The 21,754-nt window shown below is 43.5% G+C and overlaps 1 protein-coding gene across 1 annotated transcript in view; it reads left to right on the forward strand.

Annotated features, from left to right (window-relative positions):
- The window catches only part of LOC141085120 (organic cation/carnitine transporter 2-like), a 46,278-nt gene that overhangs the window by 12,384 nt on the left and 12,140 nt on the right, over positions 1-21,754 (forward strand). The window contains exons 2-8 of the mRNA XM_073570277.1: positions 1,749-1,852; positions 2,769-2,923; positions 5,006-5,177; positions 14,661-14,787; positions 16,195-16,295; positions 19,764-19,978; positions 21,272-21,454. Of these exons, the coding sequence (XP_073426378.1) occupies positions 1,749-1,852; positions 2,769-2,923; positions 5,006-5,177; positions 14,661-14,787; positions 16,195-16,295; positions 19,764-19,978; positions 21,272-21,454 (1,057 nt within the window). The remainder of the gene's footprint in view (positions 1-1,748; positions 1,853-2,768; positions 2,924-5,005; positions 5,178-14,660; positions 14,788-16,194; positions 16,296-19,763; positions 19,979-21,271; positions 21,455-21,754) is intronic.

A 21,754-nucleotide genomic window follows, 5' to 3' on the forward strand; every position in this document is an offset into this window, starting at 1 on the left:
AGTGGCAGAGAATCACCCAGCTTTGGAGGGTCTATATATGAACTATCCAGCTCAGTGAAAAGAGGGCATTATAGAATGCAGTAGATAAGCTCTGAAAGGCGGTGGCCGTTTCTTATATCGGCCAAAACTGCTAACAGGTTCCCTTTAAATTCAGAATAAATGGATATGTTTCAGGTTGAAGAAAAAAAATAAAACAGCAGCTCTCAAATTCAGTCAAGAGGAAAAAATATCCAAGTGTATCTATGAGATTTCTGAAATTTCTTAACTTTTACTGCTAATATAAAAACAGCTTTTAATTTGCAAAAACGCTGAATGTGAACATAGCCTTATACAGTAATCTAGTTAAAGGGAATCCATCACCCGGAATAATGGCCGGCCAGAACACGACTATTTCCCCGCTATATGGGCCATGAGTTATCGGGTGACTGCATCGGAGTTGTGGCTTTTGCATTGTACAATATTTGCAGAATCATGGTGGTGACAAGAACGTCAAGTTCACGAGCCTTGTGCTGCTTATCTCCAGGGCCGTCAGTGCTGACAATAAGCCGGGTGCACTCTCACCTACTTTCACGTATTCAGAATAATCTAATCGGCTTTTCCAGGGGCTAAAGTGCACAGTAATTGTGTACTAAAAGTGCTTCCAGCGAGTGGATTAGGAATATTTACAACCCTGCTCCCAAGTAGGTGACGCATTAATCCTGGTGGGACACAGGAAAGTTTCTAGATACAAGGTATGTCGGTGTTTCCTGGCATTGTTTTGGAGGCCTCTACTTCCCAAACCTGGGGAGATGTGCACAGGTCTCCATGCCACTAAAACGTGGCTTCGCTCCAAATCTGAAAACTCTGTGATCTCGTCACCCCTTTATTTTGTGCTCTCATCTTCCCAATCACATAATGTACATGTACCGTACATAGCTGCCACGCACCTGTCCTTGCCCAGTACACCAATGCTTGCGAAGGATTAGAACATTTGCCCAGATGTTGGATGTTGACAAAGTTGCTTCATGGGTTATCAGTTTCTTACCTGTATGTGTAGCTGTTCCCACTATATCACAGTATAAAATAAAGAACCCCATTATGGTCGCACTTGTGTCACTCACAACTATGATATGCATTGTATAATAATCTGCTGTGTGATGAAACAACTTAGTGTCCCACGTGGAAGCTCCGGCATACTTCCAGCTCTAGATATTTCATCTTTTTCTCCCAAGACTGAAAGGTGAAAAATGTAATATGGCTGTAATAGGGTTATCCCCATCTCCATAGATGGATACTACTTGTAAAATCAATTTTATTGCTTTTTAAAATTTACAGCCGTTCTTGAGATATATTACCACTTTTTTTTATTTAAACCCCTTGTTGCTTAAGAGACTGACCACCACTGTGCTGTCTAGCTTTGCAGCAATGCACTGAACTGGCAGGGATTAGGAGGTTACAGCACCCTCTAGCGATCCTGGCCATATTAAAAACAGTGCTTACAAGCTCAATAGAAAAGAGCTTGTAACCACTGTGCATGTTCTGCTGTCTAGCACTGGTGGTCGGTTTCCAAGACAACACATAAAAGGAAGGTGTTAATGTCTCAAATAACTGAAAATTTTAAAAGGCAGTAAATGGCAACATTTCTTGTGTTTACAGGCACTATCCAACAATAGCCGTTTAGGAAGATCGAAATAACCCTTTAAATTAAGTTTAATATTAACCTTCATGCTGTTCGTCTCGACTGAAGCTTTTCTGGTTTGTTCCTCCAGTGGAACCTCATCTGTGATAATGACTGGAAGGTGCCGTTAACGTCGTCGGTCTTCTTTTTGGGGGTGCTGCTGGGCTCATTTGTTTCAGGACAGATGTCAGACAGGTAAGTTGTCTTGCTTAGTACTAGTATGATGCTTAGTCGGGGTACATGAACATCATCACCTGTGCACTAATGTCTCCTATTTGCAGGAAACATGAATCCTACAATGTTTCAACCTATCCCCGTGGTGGCCTGCACACACTTCATAAATAGACATTATTATATAGCCATTGGTTGGCAATACCACACCCATAATAACCTTGTGCAATCCTGGCAGAGTGCCCGAGAATAACATTGGCCAGATTATGACATGCCACGTGTAAGACTAGAGAAGATTACTAGAATATCTGCAATAGCCTCGTGGATTCATGGCAGGTCCACAATAATAGTCGCCGCAGTGCTTTGGCTGTGCATTGACATTTGTGTCACTAGCTCCTTTCGTGGCATAACTGTGCACACCCCATGTTGCCATCCATCTTTACCATTGCTCAGAGTAATTGGCAGATTAAAGGTGCCCATACACCTGTATAAGGCAATCCGGAGAGTATTGCTCTCTCGGGGTGGAGAAAGGTTAAACCTGATGGACTTATCACTATGACTGCACCATACATAGGAACGCTCATGTGTTTTCAGTGACAGCTGGAGTAAACTGCTGCCAGACAGATCTGGCATTGGCTTATGCTCCACAGGACAAAAGGATCAAACATACGTATTTACACCTACCTATTTTTACTTCCCAGCATCATCTGTAGGGGGTGAGTAGGGAGACCCCCATGCACATTACATGGCCTGCCTATCCCTTGGATATTGATGAGTTTGGATGACTTGAACCGGATGTGTATGGTGGACTTTCACTCAGTCATGTTCATATGTTAAATGTAGGTTGTATGACCATCTTGATTTTTATTGGCTGAAATGTCTGACGTATTGGAGTAAGTGTAGAATTGCGTAAAGTGACATTTTACGAACTCGTTCGCAGGTTTGGCAGGAAGAAGGTCCTGTTTACTACCATGGCTGTACAGACTGGATTCAGCATAGTGCAAGTGTTCTCTGCCAACTGGGAAATGTTTAGTGTGCTGTTCCTCATCGTTGGGATGGGACAGATCTCCAATTATGTGGCAGCTTTTATTCTTGGTAAGATATGACTTCTTTTCCTGTTCTGTATAATGTATGCACTGATTTCATCCCCCCCAATATTTAGGCTATCATTATGTCTGCCTACGAGCCTCTTTTGCAGATGCCGTTGTATTTGATGGGAGAAATAGTGATGTAGTTAAAGGCAACCTGTCAGGTCCAAACACTTTTATGGTTCTTCTGCAAGTAAATAGCATTAAAATCATGCTAGTTGCCTTATTGGAGCAGCGCTTACAGGGAGAAAATTAACTTATCTTTGGGACCTGTCAAACTAGATTTAACAATCTCCCTCCATGCAATATCTATTAATATGTGCAAAATAAAAATAAATATCCTAGTTAAGGCTTTATTCACATCTGCTTTGCGGTTTCAGCAACCAATGGATACTATTGGCTTATAAAAAGGCCCACTAGTAGAGTGTCCAAAATTTTAATGGGAGAAACAGAGTTAAAGAGAACCTGTCATGTCCAAAAATGTTATTTGCATTATTAATCTGCAGGTAAAAAGCGTTAAGATCTGGCTTGGCTGCCTTGTTTAGGCACCAGCTACAGAGCGAGAATTGAATGATATTCTCCTTGTATCTGGGGCTGCGCAGGGAGCTGTGACAGTCACTGCTCCCTACACCGTAAGTGCAGTTATAATCGCTCCATAATTCATTGATGACAGCCTGCAGCGCATACACTCGCTGCAAAGCAGCCTGTCAGTCAGTGTGCCCGGTAGAGATTAGATCGCCCTAACTATGTAGTGAGCAGTGACTCCCTGCACCGCCCCGATGACTGGAAGCAAGTGGCTACAGGAAGAACTTACCGTAACTTTAATTTCTCTCTGTAGCCGCTGCTTAAACAAGGCGCCCAGGCCTGATTAAAACAGTGTTTGCCTGCAGATTAACCATATACTTGCAGGTAAAAACTGCAGACACCTTGTTCAATATCAGTGGGCCTCATTATAAAATCAATAGACTCCATTAATTGGATATTTATGGCTAAGTTCACACTGGCATTTTTCCTGCATTTTTTTTCTGCAGCAAAACCTGAGTGCTTGGCAGGATTTGTAGATACTAGTAGATCTGCTTGGGATTTAACAATCCCCCTCCATGCTGTAGCTCAGTGCCATTTCTTTTCTCATGCTGATCTGAGGCTGCATTTGACAGTTGGCGTCCTGAAGATGTAAGCAAAGTGCTGTTTCCTTCTTTTCTAATATTAAAACTTTATTTTACACCCATAATTAATCAATAACTGCAATTTCATCAAACTGTCAAAATAAAAACCATTGGCACCTCATTTGGAGAGAGGGAATAGAAAATGACTAAAATGAACTTGCACTGCAGCAAACGACACTGTCATTCTAGAGTCTAAACTTATGCCTTGTAGCTGTATCGCTGCAGTCATCTCTTTTCATAGTTAGAACATTGGCCTGCATCTCAGTAAATGGATCTGTGATACTAGCCCAGATCCTTGCAATGGTTAGCCTGGCAAAAAGCAAAAGTTTGGATATTAATTTTTTGTTGAACCCGGACCACCACTGACACCTAGGACACAAATGGAAGGGTCAGCAGGAACCAAAACCATTACTTTACATAGATTTTTCTTAGTATTTTTGACTCCCTAGTAACCAAACCTGACCATAGAAAATGAGTTGCCGTCTATACTCGTGTATAAGCCGACCCCTCTAATTTTGCCACAAAAAACTGGGAAAACTCGAGTATAAGCCAAGGGTGGGAAATGCAACATGCTCCATATTAATATATGCCCCATATAATGCTGCACAAAGGTTATTGGTGGCCCATAACATGTTCCATATATGCCCCATATAATAATGCTGCTGCTGCTGCTGCTGAGATTTAAAAAAAAAAAATGACATACTCCCCTCTCCTTATAGCATCCTTATGGCATGGCTGGCTCGCCCTCCCCCAGTGCTACTCACCCTCCTGGCGTCTGCATATCCGGCGCTGCTACATCTCAGTCCCGGCGTCTGTATCTCCCTTCCTGTCTTCTTCCTGTGTGGTCACATGCTACTGCTCATTTTTATATAAAATGACATCACCCATCCACTGAATGTTTCCTTTTGTCATGTTTTCAATAGGGGCAGAGATACTTGGCAAGTCAGTGCGCATCATATTCTCTACGCTGGGTGTGTGTATTTTCTATGCTATTGGATACATGTTGCTGCCCCTGATTGCATTTTTTATCAGAGACTGGCGCTCGCTGCTGATGGCGCTCACTGTTCCTGGCCTGTTCTGTATTCCTCTGTGGTGGTAAGTTCCCTTCTGCTTAGTAGTGGAGATTTATAAAAATGAGGGCAAGTGAGAAATAGTGGGAGTTGTGCATAGCAATCAGACTACTGCTTTATTTTTCTCAGGGCCTTGGGAATGTACAGGCAAATAATTGCCTATTATCAGTCTACACTAGACTACAGTCACGTAATCACTGTCATTAAGGGAACATTTAATGAAGTTGCAGAAGTATTGAGTCCAACTGGCCATTTGACGATTTATTGGCCCTAGCTTATTTTGTTACTAAAATCATTTTAGCAAATTTTAACTGCTTTTTTTTTTTAAAAAGGCTCTATTTTCAAATTGGCCAATTAACACTGAAACGAACCATAAGACTGGTTCCTTATTTTGTTTTAGACTTTTTAATATATGGTCCCAGAGTGGTTAGGGTGATGTGGGTACTGGGTTTATTTTTTTTTTTTTCTTTTATCATGCTTTTTTGCATAGCCAAGAGCTTTAAACCCATGGTATACATTTACATTGGCATGGTTTAAAGCTCACCCCCCCACATGCCTCACATATACTGTGGGTATGTCTTAAGAGGTTAAGTAGGTAAACATTAATTGACATTATTATATAGTGGGTGAAATAAGTATTGAAAGTAAAGTAAATATATTTCTAAAGATGTTATTGACTTGAAATTCCCTCCAGATGTCAGCTACAGCCCATCCAAACCACATAGGCGAAAAATCACCGTAGATGTCCATAAATTAGGTTACCGTATATGTAGTAATGAGAAATCACACAGTAAAAAAGTATTGAACATGCTTACTGAAATTTAATACTTTGTACAAAGTCCTTTTTTGTCATAACAGTTTCAAGACGCCTCTTGTTTGGAGAAACTAGTCACATGCATTGCTCAGGTGTGATTTGGGCCCATTCTTCAAATCCGGAAGGTTCCTTGGGCTCATTCTATTAACTCTGAGCATTAGTCCCATCCATAAATTTTCTGTTGGTTTTAGGTCAGGTGGGCCATTCAAGCCGCTTTATTTTCTGTCTCTGAAACACATTGAGTTTCCTTGGCTGCGAGTTTGGGTATTATTGACTCGCTGAAATGTCCACCCTCCTTTCCTTTTCATCATCCTGATAGATGGCAGCAGATTTTTATCAATAATGTCTCGGTACGTTTGTCCATTCATCCTTCCTTGAATCCGAAGAAGTTTGCCTTTGCCGTAAGCTGTAAAAGAGTGCCACACCACGATGGTCCCACCTCCAAACTTCACTGTTAATATAGTATTTTTGGGGTGATTATGCAGTGCCTTTTTTCCTCTAAACATGATGTGTATTATGGCATCCAAAGAGTTCAATTTTTGGTCTCATCTGACAAGACTATAGTCTCCCAGTATTTCATAGGCTTGTCTAATTGTTGTTGAGCAAACTTTAAACACGCTTGAACATGCTATTTGTTCAGCAATGTAGTCTTGCTTGGTGAGCATGCATACAGGCCATGGAGGTTGAGTGCATTACTAATTGTTGTTTTGTTTTTTTGTTTTTTTTTTAAACAATTGCACCTGCTAATTCCAGGTCTTTCTGTAGCTCTCTACAGGTGGTCCTTGGCTTTTGAACAACTCTTCTGATAATTTTTTTTGGGCGGTCCGGTCTTGGTCCGATGGGTGTTGCGGTCTGGCGCCTCCCATCTTCTAACGGTGACGTCCTCTTCTTTGCTGCCTGTCGTGGCTCCTGCTCTGATACTCGAAAAATGGGGTGACAGATTACCTTTAATCCCTTTCTGATGTTGGGCATAATAGTACGCCCTCTTCGGACTCCCTCCCTTTGATGTGGGCTCTGGCGGTGAGCCCACATCTTTCCTGGGACATGTCAGCTGTTTTGAACAGCTGACATGTGCCCGGAATAGCCGCGGGTGGAATCGCAATCTACCCGTGGCAGTTATCCCGTTAAAGTTTGGAATTTTTTTTCACCACTTAGATAAAATAGAACCTATACATGTTTGGTGTCTATGAACTCGTAATGTCCTGGAGAATCATAATGGCAGGTCAGTTTTAGCATTTGGTGACGTAGTAAAAAAGCCAAACAAAAACAAGTGTGAGATTGCACTTTTTTTGCAATTTCACCCCACTTGGAATTTTTTTTTCCGTTTTTTAGTACAAGACATGATAAAACCAATGGTGTGGTTCAAAAGTAAAAACATGTCCTGCAATTAACAAGCCCTCACACGGCCATGTAGATGGAAAAATAAAAAAGTTTTGGCTCTGGGAAGAAGGGGAGCAAAAAACGAAAACGCAAAACCGAAAATACCTACAGTCATGAAGGTGTTTAACCCCTTACCTACAATTGACGTAATATTCCGTCCATGTGACAATGGACCTAATTACCATGGACGGAATATTACGTCATGCCCTTTAATGCGACATCACGACTTAAGTCGCGGTGATCGCATTAAAATGCCGATGCCATCTTACCTCAGGATAGATGGCCTCGGCATCCCGGGCAGTCTCCGCCCTGGCCCGCCCCTCTCTGAGCTGTGATTGGCTGTTCAATTCAGAACAACCAATCACAGCACTTCTCTTTGTTTCAGCCAATCAGATTGGCTGAAACAACAGGATCCTAGGCTAGGATCGAGTACCGATGTACTCGATCCTAGGACCGGTGCCTGGCAACGCCAGGCACCGGAGAAAAGCCCCCAGATTGGCGCGATCGCCGATCTAATCGATCGTGCCAATCGCAGCGTACAGCGGCGCAATATCGCCGCTGTGCCCTGCCGGTACCGGCCCGGATCGGTGCTGTAATAGCACCGATCCTAGGCCGGAGCCTAGGACAGGCCCAGCAGGGCCTGCAGGAAGTGGTTGGCGCGATCGATTAGATCGGCGATCGCGCCAGCCACAGGGCACAGCTGCGGTCACCATGTGACCGCTCTGCCCTGCTGATGACCTGGCCATGACCTGCCTAGGAATCAGAGCTGTGAGCTCCGATCCTAGGCAGTTACCATGGTCACCATGCAGATCAGGGATTGGTGGGATCGATGTAATTATTCGATCCCACCAATGACAGGTCACAGCAGCGATGTGACCGCTGTGACCTGCCCCTGACCTGCCTCTGACCTGTCTAACCTGTCTGCAGGGGTCCTCACTCTAGCTGAGGATTCCTGCAGAGAGGTCGGACGCAGCAAGAGCTCCTGTGCTGGGTATTGTGGTGCCACAGCTTGTAGCATCACAATCCCTGCAGAAGAAAGAAAGAACACTACAACTGTAAGTGTTAATTGATCCCTGATCCCCTGCCCAATCTATCTTCACCCCCCCACCTATCTTCATCCCCCCCGTCCACCCCCCCTTTTACCCACTCAACCCCCCCTTTTGCGCCGCCTCCGTGTGCAGCCGCCGAGCGTTGATCGGTGACGCAGTTCACCTATCAACACTTGTGCTCGCTTTTTTTTTACTCCGCGCACACATCCCGTTTTTCACTTTTTTTCTCCCCCCCCCCCCTTGTGCCACCTAACTACAACCCTAACTGACCCCTGCCCAATCTTTCTTCATCCCCCATCCCCCTATTTTTACCCCCCTCCACCCCACTTTTGCGCCACCTCCGTGCGCAGCAGCCGAGCGTTGATTGGTGACGCAGTTCACCAATCAACACTCGTGCTCGCTTTTTTTTCCTCCGCGCACACATCCCGTTTTTCATTTTTTTTTCTCCCCCCCCCCCCCCCCCTTGTGCCACCTAACTACAACCCTAACTGACCCCTGCCCAATCTCACTTCATCCTCCCCAATCCCCCATCCCCCACCCCCCTCCACCCCACTTTTGCGCCACCTGCCTGCCGTTTTAAATTTTTTTCTCCCCTTTTTGTGCCACCTAACTACAACCCTAACTGTTGATCCCTGTCCGATCTCTATTCATCCACCCCAATCCCCCCAGCCCCCTCTTTTTACCCCCCTTTGTGCCGTTTCCGTGTGCACATTTAGCAGCCGCTGAATTTCGATAAGTGACGCAATTCACTTATCAAAGTTCGTGCCGGCTGTTTTCCATTTTTCTTTTTCACCTCCCCCCCCCCCCCCTTTGAGCCACCCCTGTGCACACATCCAGCAGCCACTAAATTTTGGTAAGTGACGCCGTTCACTTACCATATCTAGGTCCTGCTGTTTTAGACTTTTTTTTCCACATTTCCGTTTAGCTTTTTCTTACAGGATAGTGTGCACCAATCACTAGCCCCCCACCACATACACAGTTATAAATAAAGTACACCCAAGCACCATATTTACACAAAAAAATGTCCCGCCCATCACGTTCCTCCCAACAGCGCTATTCAATGGAGGAGGCATATTCTTACCTTGCCTCCGACACTGATAGCGAGGATGACGATCCGACTTTTCTTTATTTTTCGGATTCTTCATCCTCTTCCTCTTCCCCATCCTCCTCATCTTCCTCCTCGGGTCCTGCGGAACCGCCACGCAGACGCTCCAGGACAGAAGATGAGGCAGCGCCCACCATGCCCGCAGCTGATTCAGCAAACCCTGTGTGGACCTCGCCCCCCGAAAATTACGAGCCACTGATTCCTGATTTTGTGGCAGAATCAGGAATCAAGTTTGACACCACCGGCCTCACAGAAATTGACTTTTTCAAAGTCTTTTTCTCTGAGGATTTTGTTAACCACATGGTGGAGCAAACTAATTTGCACGCTCGGCAATTTTTGGAGCAAAACCCGCTTTCATCCTATACTAACTGGTCTCCTGTGGACGCAGTTGAAATGACAAAGTTTTGGGGCCTGGTCCTCCACATGGGTATCCTGAAGAAGCCTGAAATTTTGCAATATTGGAGTGTTGATATTTTATACAACACTCCAGTGTTCCGAATGGTCATGGTCCGGGCGCGTTTTCAGGCCATCCTCAAGTTTCTGCATTATAACGATAATGCACAGTGTCTCGCACGAGATGACCCCAACTTTGACCGTCTGTTCAAAGTTCGGCCGGTCATCGAACACTTCAACAAAAAGTTTGCTGAAGTGTACGTGCTCCAAAGGAACATCTGCGTGGACGAGTCCTTGGTCCATTTTAAGGGCAGGCTCGGATTCCGTCAATACCTGCCCAGTAAGAGGGCCCGGTACGGAATCAAACTCTATAAGCTGTGTGAGAGTACCTCAGGGTACACCCACAGGTTTAGAGTGTACGAAGGAAAGGACACCAGGATTGAACCCCCTGAGTGTCCTCCTGACCTGGGAGTGAGTGGGAAAATTGTGTGGGATTTGGTGCACCCACTGCTGGATAAAGGTTATCACCTCTACACTGATAACTTTTATACCAGTGTCCCACTCTACAAAGCCCTCTTTGCGCGAGGTACCGCAGCTTGCGGTACTGTCCGCAAAAATCAGAGAGGCCTCCCGAAGACGCTACTTAGGTAGATGCTCCGAAAAGGTGAGAGCAGGGCCCAATGTAGCGACCACCTGCTGGTGGTCAACTACAAGGACAAGAGGGATGTCTTTCTCTTGACCACCATACACGGTGATGGCAGCGCCCTCAGCACTGTACGGGGTACCTCGGCACAGGTCAGCAAACCTGAATGTGTGCTGGGGTACAATAAAAACATGGGGGGCGTTGATCGCTCCGATCAACTCCTCCAACCGTACAATGCTTTGAGAAAGGCCAAGGCGTGGTACAAAAAGCTGGCCGTGCACATCGTCCAATTGGCAATGCTCAACACATTCCTATTGTCACAATGTGCATGCCCCAGCGATACGTCGTACCTTCAGTTTCAGGAGGTAGTGGTTAAGGCCCTGATGTTTGGCACTCTGGAAGGAGCGGGCCCCAGAACTTCCGGAACTGAAGGTGCTCGTATTGTACCAGGTCAGCATTTCCCGGGGGAGGTCCCGCAAACTGGAAAAAGAGGTAAATCGCAAAAAAGGTGCCGAGTGTGTTACAAAAACGGAATACGCAAGGACACCATTTATCAATGCGACACCTGCCCCGAAAAACCTGGCCTGTGTATGAAGGATTGCTTCAAATTGTACCACACCTCAATGCACTACTAAATTTCGTTACTGGAAACATTAGATTAGTTGGGGCACATCTAGATAAGTTCCTTGGGGGTCTAGTTTCCAAATCAATGTCACTTGTGGGTTTTTTTTACTGTTTGGGCACATCAGGGGCTCTGCAAATGTAAAATGACGCCCGCAGACCATTCCATCTAAGTCTGGATTTCAAAACGTCACTCCCTTCCGACCCTGACGTGTGCCTAAACAGTTTTTTCCCACATATGGGGTACCAGCGTACTCAGGACAAATTGGACAACAACTTTTGGGGTCCAATTTCTCCTGTTACGCTTGGGAAAATTGAAAATTGGGGACTAAACGATCATTTTTGTGGGCACAAAATAGGATTTTTTATTTTCACGCCTGGGCAGTATAAACTTTAGTGAAACACTTGGGGGTTCAAAGTTCTCACCACATATCTAGATAAGTTCCTTAGGGGGTCTAGTTTCCAAAATGGGGTCACTTGTGGGGGGTTTCTACTGTTTAACCACATCAGGGGCTCTGCAAACGGAACATGACGCCCGCAGACCATTCCATCAAAGTCTGCATTCCAAAGCGTCACTTCTTCCCTTCTGAGCCCCGACGTGTGCCCAAACAGTAGTTTTCCCCCACATATGGGGTACCAGCGTACTCAGGACAAATTGGACAACAACTTTTGGGGTCCAATTTCTCCTGTTACGCTTGGGAAAATTAAAAATTGGGGACTAAACGATCATTTTTGTGGGCACAAAATAGGATTTATTATTTTCACGCCTGGGCAGTATAAACTTTAGTGAAACACTTGGGGGTTCAAAGTTCTCACCACATATCTAGATAAGTTCCTTAGGGGGTCTAGTTTCCAAAATGGGGTCACTTGTGGGGGGTTTCCACTGTTTGGGCACATTGGGGGCTCGTCAAACGCAACATGGCGTCCAATCTCAATTCCAGCCAATTTTAGGTTGAAAAAGTCAAGCGGCGCTGCTTCCCTTCCGAGCCCTGCCGTGCGCCCAAACAGTGGTCCCCCCCCACATATAGAGTATCAGCGTACTCAGGACAAATTGGACAACAACTTTTGGGGTCCAATTTCTCCTGCTAACTTTGGGAGAATAAAAAATTGGGGACTAAACGATCATGTTTGTGGAAAAAATATGATTTTTTATTTTCACGCCTGGGCGTTATAAACTCCTGTGAAGCCCTAGGGGGTTCAAGGTGCTCACCACACATCTAGATAAGTTCCTTAGGGGGTCTAGTTTCCAAAATGGGGTCACTTGTGGGGGGTTTCCACTGTTTGGGCACATTGGGGGCTCGTCAAACGCAACATGGCGTCCAATCTCAATTCCAGCCAATTTTAGGTTGAAAAAGTCTAACGGCGCTACTTCTCTTCCGAGCCCTGCCGTGCGCCCAAACAGTGGTTCCCCCCCCCCCCCCCCCACATATAGGGTATCAGCGTACTCAGGACAAATTGGACAACAACTTTTGTGGTCCAATTTCTCCTGTTACCCTTGGGAAAATTAAAAAATTGTTGCTAACAGATCATTTTTGTGACTAAAAAGTTAAATGTTATTTTTTTCCTTCCATGTTGCTTCTGCTCCTGTGAAGCACTTGAATGCTTAATAATCTTCTAGAATGTAGTTTTGAGTAGCTTGAGGGGTGAAGTTTTTAGAATGGTGTCACTTTTGGGTATTTTCTGCCATATAGACCCCTCAAAGTGACTTCAAATGTGAGGTGGTCCCTAAAAAAAATGGTTTTGTAAATTTTGTTGTAAAAATGAGAAATCGCTGGTCAACTTTTAACCCGTATAACTTCCTAACAAAAAAAAAATTTGTTTCCAAACTTGTGCTGATGTAAAGTAGACATGTGGGAAATGTTATTTATTAACTATTTTCTGTCATGTAACTCTCTGGTTTAAGGTCATAAAAATTCAAAGTTTGAAAATCGCAAAATATTCTAAATTTTCGCCATATTTCCGTTTTTTTCCTAAATAAACGCATGTTATAGCGAAGAAATTTTATCACTAAAGTGAAGTACAATATGTCACGAGAAAACAATGTCAGAGTCGCCTAGATCCGTTGAAGCGTTCCAGAGTTATGACCTCATAAAGGGACAGTGGTCAGAATTGTAAAAATTGGCCCGGGAGTTAACGTGCAAACCACCCTTGGTAGTGAAGGGGTTAAAAGTATATTAGAAAATTGGTGATGTGTTCAATACTTAATTCTCCCGCTGTATATCTATTTATAGGTAATGCTGCCTCCACAATGCCATGTAGTGCAATCCTGGCCGGATGGGCGAGGCACAGTCACCAGAAAGATTGAGTGACAAAGGCCTTGTGTCTAATTACCAAAGGAGAGTGCTAATATATCAGCAAAACACTTGGGTTGATGCAAAGCAAGTCGGCAAATGATGAGAAACAGAGAGACTTGATATGACAATAATGCTAGCTGTACCCAGCACAAATGGTAGCACTGGTTAATGTTTGATGCTGCCGCAGAAGTAAAAGTCGTCTTGTCCCTCTTATGATTCCCGAGGTTTTGCTACAAGGCTACAATTCCCCATTGCGCCATGGTCCATTAGGTGGATGTACTGACAACCTGATCTGCTAGGACGCCACCGCTGTAAGGTTGTCTGGCAGAGAATTCTCTCCCTCCACCTATTGGAGTAAGCACGCATGTTTATGGGGGTTCAGGGGAGAGAGCTTCCTGCTGACCAAGTATTTTATTATGGGAATATAAGCATTCCTAGAAAGTTACAAACCCAGTTTTGGCCATGTCCAGAACCATTTATTATAAAGCTGTGTCCTGTGATTTGTGGTGTGTAACTTTTATATGTTTGCTCAGCATAAATAATCACTCACTCGTAACAGACTACTCCACTCCGTAGTAAGGCTTTCAATGATTTTCAAAATGCTGATTGAGACCTTGATGTAAAGGGGTTAAACAGTAATGAATTGTACCCATGAGCATTTTCTGTGTAGAGAATAGTGCTAAATTGGCTAGTTTTGTAAAAAAAAAAAAAAAATAATAAAATAAAAAATAATTGTGGTGGACTTAAGAGGAAATGCATTTCCTTCCCACAAGGTGGCAGTGCAGCAATGCTGTAATGGTCAGTCTCTGTGTTTCCTTTTATTAACAGGCTTTTATATGTGATACTCTACTGGAGACTCAAGAAGACTAGTCTGTGAAGCACAATACAATATGTTGGCATTTTATAAGCAACTTGAATAAATGAATTCAGCAGCTGATTTCACCCCGTACCTCCGTTATATTATGCTGGTCATACACGTCTGATCAGTGGACCCGTGACTTCAGAGGGAATAACATGTATGAGGGCTTTGTTTCTTCCCTAATTACTGATGTTGAGTTTCAGTAGCCCCAATTGTAATGTGTATAGCCAGCCTCGAGGTAAGTCGGTTATTACCCTGTGCAATCACACACTATTTCTGGAGAAGATGGCCATACTAATAATAGTATGTTACAGTAAAGCGATAATATTCTAGTAACTGCTTTATTACAGGGTCATTCCCGAGTCTCCTAGATGGCTGCTGTCACAGGGCAGGATCAGTGAAGCTGAAGATATCATTAAGAGAGCTGCCAAGAAAAATGGCGTAACACCACCAGATGTAATCTTCAGTCCCTCAGAGGTAAGACATTCTCCATATCTGTAAGATAAACCCTCTTTAGCCATCTATATGGGCATGTAGGTCATGGGAAGCTGAATAAAATGATATGTACAATCTGATGTCTTTTTCCAAAGAAATCCATATTTTTCTAATTTGTAAATGAGCTGTTCAAGGCCATGGGCTGGACACAGATCTGCATGAAAATCTGCCTCCAGAGCTTATTTTACATGAAGGAGGAGTTACCAGTGTGATATGTAATGGCCACTCTCTGCTCTCCTGATCTCACTGCAGAGCTGTGTGTGATTATGCCTGACACATCTACAGGCTCCTCTCCGCTTCAGCTTCCATCTCACAGGCAGACAGGGCTGCAATATTGTTACAATACAATAGGGCTCAGAGAGCTGCAGCTGCTAACATATTTGTTATGAGACAAAGTTCAGGTTCTCTGTTCTGTGTTAGTTACCTGTCTCCCATTGGTAGCTCCCCCTTTCATATAAAATAATCTCTGGAGGCAGATTCTCATACAACTCAGCGTCTGGCCCATAGCCCTGAACAGCTCATAAACATTGAAAAAAAAAAAAACCTGGATAAAACTTCGGATATTAAGGTATCATTTTATTTAGTTTCCTATTAAACTGCGTAACCATATGGATGGCTTAGGAGAGTTGATTCTACTGACAGATTCCCTTTTGAGTCGTGGGGTTGGCTGCTTTAACTTGTTGTTGAACCTTTCTTCATCGCCACACAATAAAAGAAAAAAGAATGGATCTACCTGTCGCCAAACATTTTTTGTGTACCTAATTACAGCACCATGGAAATGAAATTACTATTATTAAAAGGTAACTTCAACTCTCAGAGAGACAGAAGAGTCTGGGAGTATAAACTTATGACAACCTTTGACCACACTCAGAGCAGGAATGAATATGTTGCATGAATTTAGGTCTTTTGCTCCTCAGACCTTGTGGAGGCATCACAACACAGATCCTAATCACAGGACAATAAAACGTTCACACTCCTTATCTATGAACTTTTCCAATATTTACAGCCACAACTGTTTATCCCTGTCCCATAGTGATAATTCTGCTTCATGTCACTTGTCTTATCTAATGCATTATTCCTGTGCTGTGTTGTGTATAGTTATGCGATTCTTCAGATTTTGTATTAGTCTATGCCTGATGAAGAGACCCGAGTAGTCTCGAAAGCTTGCAATTCGTTACAATCTTTTCAGTTAGCCTTTAAAAGGTATTAACCACTGAGGACTCTCACATCGAGTAATAGTGATATTCACAGATTTGTACCATACATGTTATGTTTTTGTTTTGTTTTTTTGCCCAAGGCAATATTATTTCCTGTTGTCTATTGGTGTATTAGTTTATCATGAGTCAGTGTGTGTTCTTCATTGCTTTGTTTTCTTCATTGGTGTCATAGCTACAAGACCTGAAGGACCAGTCTCGCAAGGCATATACATTTTTGGACCTGCTGAAAACCAGAAATATCCGTATTGTCACATTTCTTTCAATTTTGCTCTGGTAAGTGAAAATGTGTAATTAGGTGAATATTGGCTGAAAACTTAAAGGGAACCTTACAGCTGATACATGATGTCCAGTCCATAGGCATCATGTATCAGGCTCTGGCTGTATGATCACAGCCATCTATGTTCTTCTCTGAAAAGCTGCAGCACTTCAGAGAAACCAATACTCTGTTAGCCACTGGGGACCGAGTCGCACTGTGCATAGATGCATTGGCGGATCCCCAGTGTCGTCTCCCGACCTGCTGACCGTGACTGACCAACCTCTACCTATATGCGCACATAGGCAGAAATCTGTCTATCCAAGGCAGTGAGGGAGAGAAGCCATCGGGGATCCACCTGTCCGAATAGTCTTCCACGCGGCTCAGTCACCGGAGGCTATTAAGAGTATTCTTCCCTCTGAAACGCAGCAGCATTTCAGAATAAAACATACATGGAGGAGAGTGTGCAGCCAGAGCCTGATAAATGCTGCTCACAGATTGGGTAGCATGTATCGGCTGTAAGGATGGCCCACTCAGCCTTCTGATGTGTATGGGGCAGCCATACTTAACTCCAAATATTTGTCTTGGAACTATCTAAGGCTAAATTCACACATCGTCTCTGCACTTAGCCTACACTATATGTTGGACGCTTTTCCTGAGATATACAGTGATGCTCATAGGCCCCCATTCATTAGAGACCAAAAGTATGTTCTTTTGGTTGCCATCTGGCAGATATAACTATATAAGAAAGTGCATCAGATTGCATTTTCCTTTACAAAGGGCCACTGGAATGAAATGTATTCCATATGGTCGGTATATATTCCTTTACAATAGGTTCCTATGATGGACGGATGCATCATAATCAGTCCTGACTGTGGTCATAGTTGGGCACGTACCTCGTATGTGTATGCCTAGCCTAAGGTGTGGGCAAGGTTCTTGATCATTATATGTGGCTGCCTATTTGTAAAGAGTAGACAGCCACACACTAAGCACGTTTCTAAGTGTTACCTCTAATTTCCTAGATAAATAAAGAAAACTGTCCCTAAACTGCATCTGAAGGACCCAACTTTCAAGAGTTGCCCACAAACATCGGCTCCCCATAGTGCGTTAGCACTGCCTTTGCAGTAAGACTGCGCTTATCAATAATATTACCTAACCGTCTCTTTAAAGCCCAGACAGAGATTAAGAAGCGTGTTCTTAGAGATATTTAGAAAAGTGTTTAGTTTGCTTTGATATATTATTTTCTTAATCTAGGCAGCACACACATATTGTTTCATGGAAAAGGGATGTTTTAAAGGGAATCTGTGCTCAGGTTTTCGCTATGGAATCTGAAGACAGCATGAGGTTGGGGTTAAAATACAGATTTCAGTGATGCCTCTCTTATGAAGCTCAGTAGTTTTGTTTGCTTACAATGATTTTAGCACAAGTAGCTTCTCAGTGCTGGGACCAAGCAGTGCATACTAGTACGTCACGCCTCTTCCTGTGATGGGAGCATCACGGTGTATGGACATTGTACAGTCATGGCCAAAAATTTAGAGAATGACACAAATATTATATTTTCACATGATCTGCTGTCCTCTGGTTTTTATGTGTGTTTGTCAGATGTTTTTATCACATACAGAAATATAATTGCAATCATATTATGAGTAACAAAAGGTTATATTGACAGTTAGAATGAGTTAATGCAGCAAGTCAATATTTGCAGTGTTGACCCTTCTTCTTCAGGACCTCAGCAATTCTCCCTGGCATGCTCTCAATCAACTTCTGGATCAAATCCTGACTGATAGCAGTCCATTCTTGCAAAATCAATGCTTTTATTTTGTCTGAATTTGAAGGTTTTTGTTTGTCCACCCGTCTCTTGATGATTGACCACAAGTTCTCAATGGGATTAAGATCTGGGGAGTTTCCAGGCCATGGTCCCAAAATCTCTGTTTTGTTCCCTGAGCCATTTAGTTATCACCTTTGCTTTATGGCAAGGTGCTCCATCATGTTGAAAAAGGCATTGTTGATCGCCAAACTGCTCTTGGACGGTTGGGAGAAGTTGCTCTTGGAGGACATTCTGGTACCATTCTTTATTCATGGCTGTGTTTTTAGGCAAGACTGAGAGAGAGCCCATTCCCTTGGCTGAGAAGCAACCCCACACATGAATGGTTTCAGGATGCTTGACAGTTGGCATGAGACAAGACTGGTGGTAGCGCTCACCTGGTCTTCTCCGAATAAGCCGTTTTCCAGATGTCCCAAACAATAGAAAAAGGGGATTCATCAGAGAAAATGACTTTACCCCAGTCCTCAGCAGTCCACTCCCTGTACCTCTTGCAGAATATCAGTCTGTCCATGATGTTTTTTCTGGAGAGAAGTGGCTTCTTTGCTGCCCTCCTTGAGACCAGGCCTTGCGCCAAGAGTCTCCGCCTCACAGTTCGTGCAGATGCACTCACACCTGCCTGCTGCCATTCCTGAGCAAGCTCTGCACTGCTGGTAGCCCGATCCCACAGCTGAAACACTTTTAAGAGACGGTCCTGGCGCTTGCTGGTCTTTCTTGGGCGCCCTGGAACCTTTTTGGCAACAAGGGAACCTCTCTCCTTGAAGTTCTTGATGATGCGATAGATTGTTGACTGAGGTGCAATCTTTCTAGCTGCGATACTCTTCCCTGTTAGGCCATTTTTGTGCAGTGCAATGATGACTGCACGTGTTTCTTTAGAGATAAGCATGGTTAACAGTAGAGAAACAATGATGCCAAGCACCAGCCTCCTTTTAAAGTGTCCAGTGGTGTCATTCTTACTTAATCATGACAGATTGATCTCCAGCCCTGTCCTCATCAACACCCACACCTGTGTTAATGGAGCAATCACTGAAACGATGTTAGCTGGTCCTTTTAAGGCAGGGCTGCAATGATGTTGAAATGTGTTTTGGGGGATAAAGTTAATTTTCTAGACAAATTTTGACTTTGCAAGTAATTGCTGTTAAGCTGATCACTCTTTATAACATTCTGGAGTATATGCAAATTGCCATTAGAAAAAACGAAGCAGTAGACTTTGTAAAAATTAATATTTGTGTCATTCTCTAAACTTTTGGCCATGACTGTATATGGAGAGCCTGATGTGGGCGGGGTTACCTTTCTCAGCTCTGCTCTATTGCTAAATTTAAAAGCTCTGATTGTGTGAGAATGGTTGCACCCAGTAAACTAAGTGATACATCGTTGGATTCGTGTTCTCCTTGTCTACATCAGGCTGCTCTAAGACTAGGTAGGAAAAACCTGCTGACAGCTGCCCTTTAAGGACTTATTGTGCCTGTTAGGATATATTGGCATCCTGTGTTGAATCCCTCTGTGTGAAGCAGAAAGCCGTTAACAAACAGCCTCTCTGTCTGGTGGGCTCAGGTCTTACACGTATTAAATTCATGTAAAAGCATTGCATGCCTCACTTGGCTTTTCTCTTCTTGCATTATTCCCCATGCCTAAGCCTGGAACTACATGTGTTTTATTTCTGCAGGATGATAATATCTGTAGGCTACTTTGGCTTGTCACTTAACACCCCCAATTTACACGGTGACCCGTATGTGAACTGCTTCCTCTCTGCTATCATTGAGGTCCCTGCTTATATCATAGCTTGGCTGCTGCTCCGAAACTTTCCCAGAAGATACTCTACATCCAGCACATTGTTCCTTGGTGGAGTTGTTCTTCTTTTCATACAGCTAGTGCCTCAACGTAAGATGCTTGTTACCTTTTTGTCGTGACATTATTTTTATTTTGTGAGCGTTTTTACAATGGAAATGCAAAGTAAATATCAGTTAGCGACGTATGCTGTCTACATATCAGCTATTGCAACTATTAATATGTACATTAAGATGTGTGAATATTTATGTCAATTGGGACCACAAGAAAATCTACTGCCAGATAATTCTGGTGGTGACCCATCTCTAAGAAAAATGAACGATGGGGGACGTTGAAATCCAATATGCCCAAGCATTTTTCCCTGACACCTGCTGTTTGAATACCTCCATACATTTTAGACAGATTACTTCTACTATGCTACAGCTCACGCCTATGCTGAAGGAGCACAGAAATATCCACCATTAGTTAGGAGATCCAGCAACTGACTATTCGAATCTTGGTGGCACCGTATACAGTAGGCATGCGCAACTTTTCTGTTCCAAGGGCGCACACTGTCAGATTAAACTACAGTTTGAGACATTTGTGTATGATGGGTGGCAGTTCCGCTTTTAGAACTCCAACTTGTCAGGAGAGTGGAGGTCTTCTACTCTACTCCCTGTTAGCACACCATAAAGAAGGAGACCATGCATGAATGTGTTTCTCTATTGTTGGTTATGTGAGTTACTGAAATGGATGCATGTTTCACTACTCACAGAAAAGTGCAATAAAACTTGCCGCACAACACATGACCACATCTCCATCTCATGTACGTTGTCCTGGAGTACCACATAGAAGTCAGGAACCTCAGAGATGGCCCGACAATGCGTTTTTAGTGCTTCCCTATCTCAGCTCCCAAGCTAGTACTCTTCTCCCTGACATGAAAAATATTTGTGCAACCACCAGACACAGAGAAGCATGCCTCTAAATGGTTGTGGGCCTCAGATGGCATTGCTGGCCCCAAGGCTGCAGATTAAGCACCCCTGAAAACAGCTCATGCTTTTCATGTGAGGTTGACTCATATCCTGAGATGAGGCACAATTGTAAAAGGAAGACATAAAAGTTTTGGATTTTAACAATTTAGTGTTGGAACCTCAAATCCAGCCTTATGTGAATGGCTAGCTTTCACATTTCACTTGGCTTTATTTCATGTATTATAATTTTTCCTAAAACACAAAATATTCTTCGTTCTGCTGTTTTAAAATGTATTTACACATCAAAGCCTACACATCCCAGGCCCCAGACACTGGGGTTCCTCAAAGACCTCAATATTTTGTCCAAGTAATTTGATCTAGATGCCATCTGTTCTTGATCTTGGTGACCCAGTGGGAACATCTGTTTTTCTTGCAGATCTGAACATCCTGTCTATCCTGCTGGTCATGCTTGGGAAGTTTGGCATCACATCTGCGTTCTCCATGGTTTATGTATACACTGCTGAGCTGTACCCCACAGTCGTAAGGAACATGGGGGTCGGAGCCAGTTCTATGGCTTCCAGATTAGGCAGCATTTTATCCCCTTACTTTGTTTACCTTGGTAAGTCCTGCTATTTTAGAAAAGTTTCAATAAACTTATACCTGCCAGTATTTATGATACTGTGCTTGGATTTTGGGTAAGTAATCTGTTACCGGTTAGACAAACGCTGGGCGTTAATGTCACATTTTTATTTAGTAATATCCTTTGTGTGTATTGGTGAATATAAGTGTACCAGCACAGAAAGCAGCCGGACTTTGCGGACACTAAGATACATAGGTATATGTTGCCTTGTAATCACTCTAAATTCTAATACTGCAATTTCTGTAAGCCCACCTGCCACAAGAGGACCCCACGCTAATA

Source organism: Dendrobates tinctorius, unplaced genomic scaffold (genome assembly GCF_039654945.1).
Source record: "Dendrobates tinctorius isolate UK_male_01 unplaced genomic scaffold, ASM3965494v1 ptg000001l, whole genome shotgun sequence".
NCBI classification, from domain to species: Eukaryota; Metazoa; Chordata; class Amphibia; order Anura; family Dendrobatidae; genus Dendrobates; species Dendrobates tinctorius.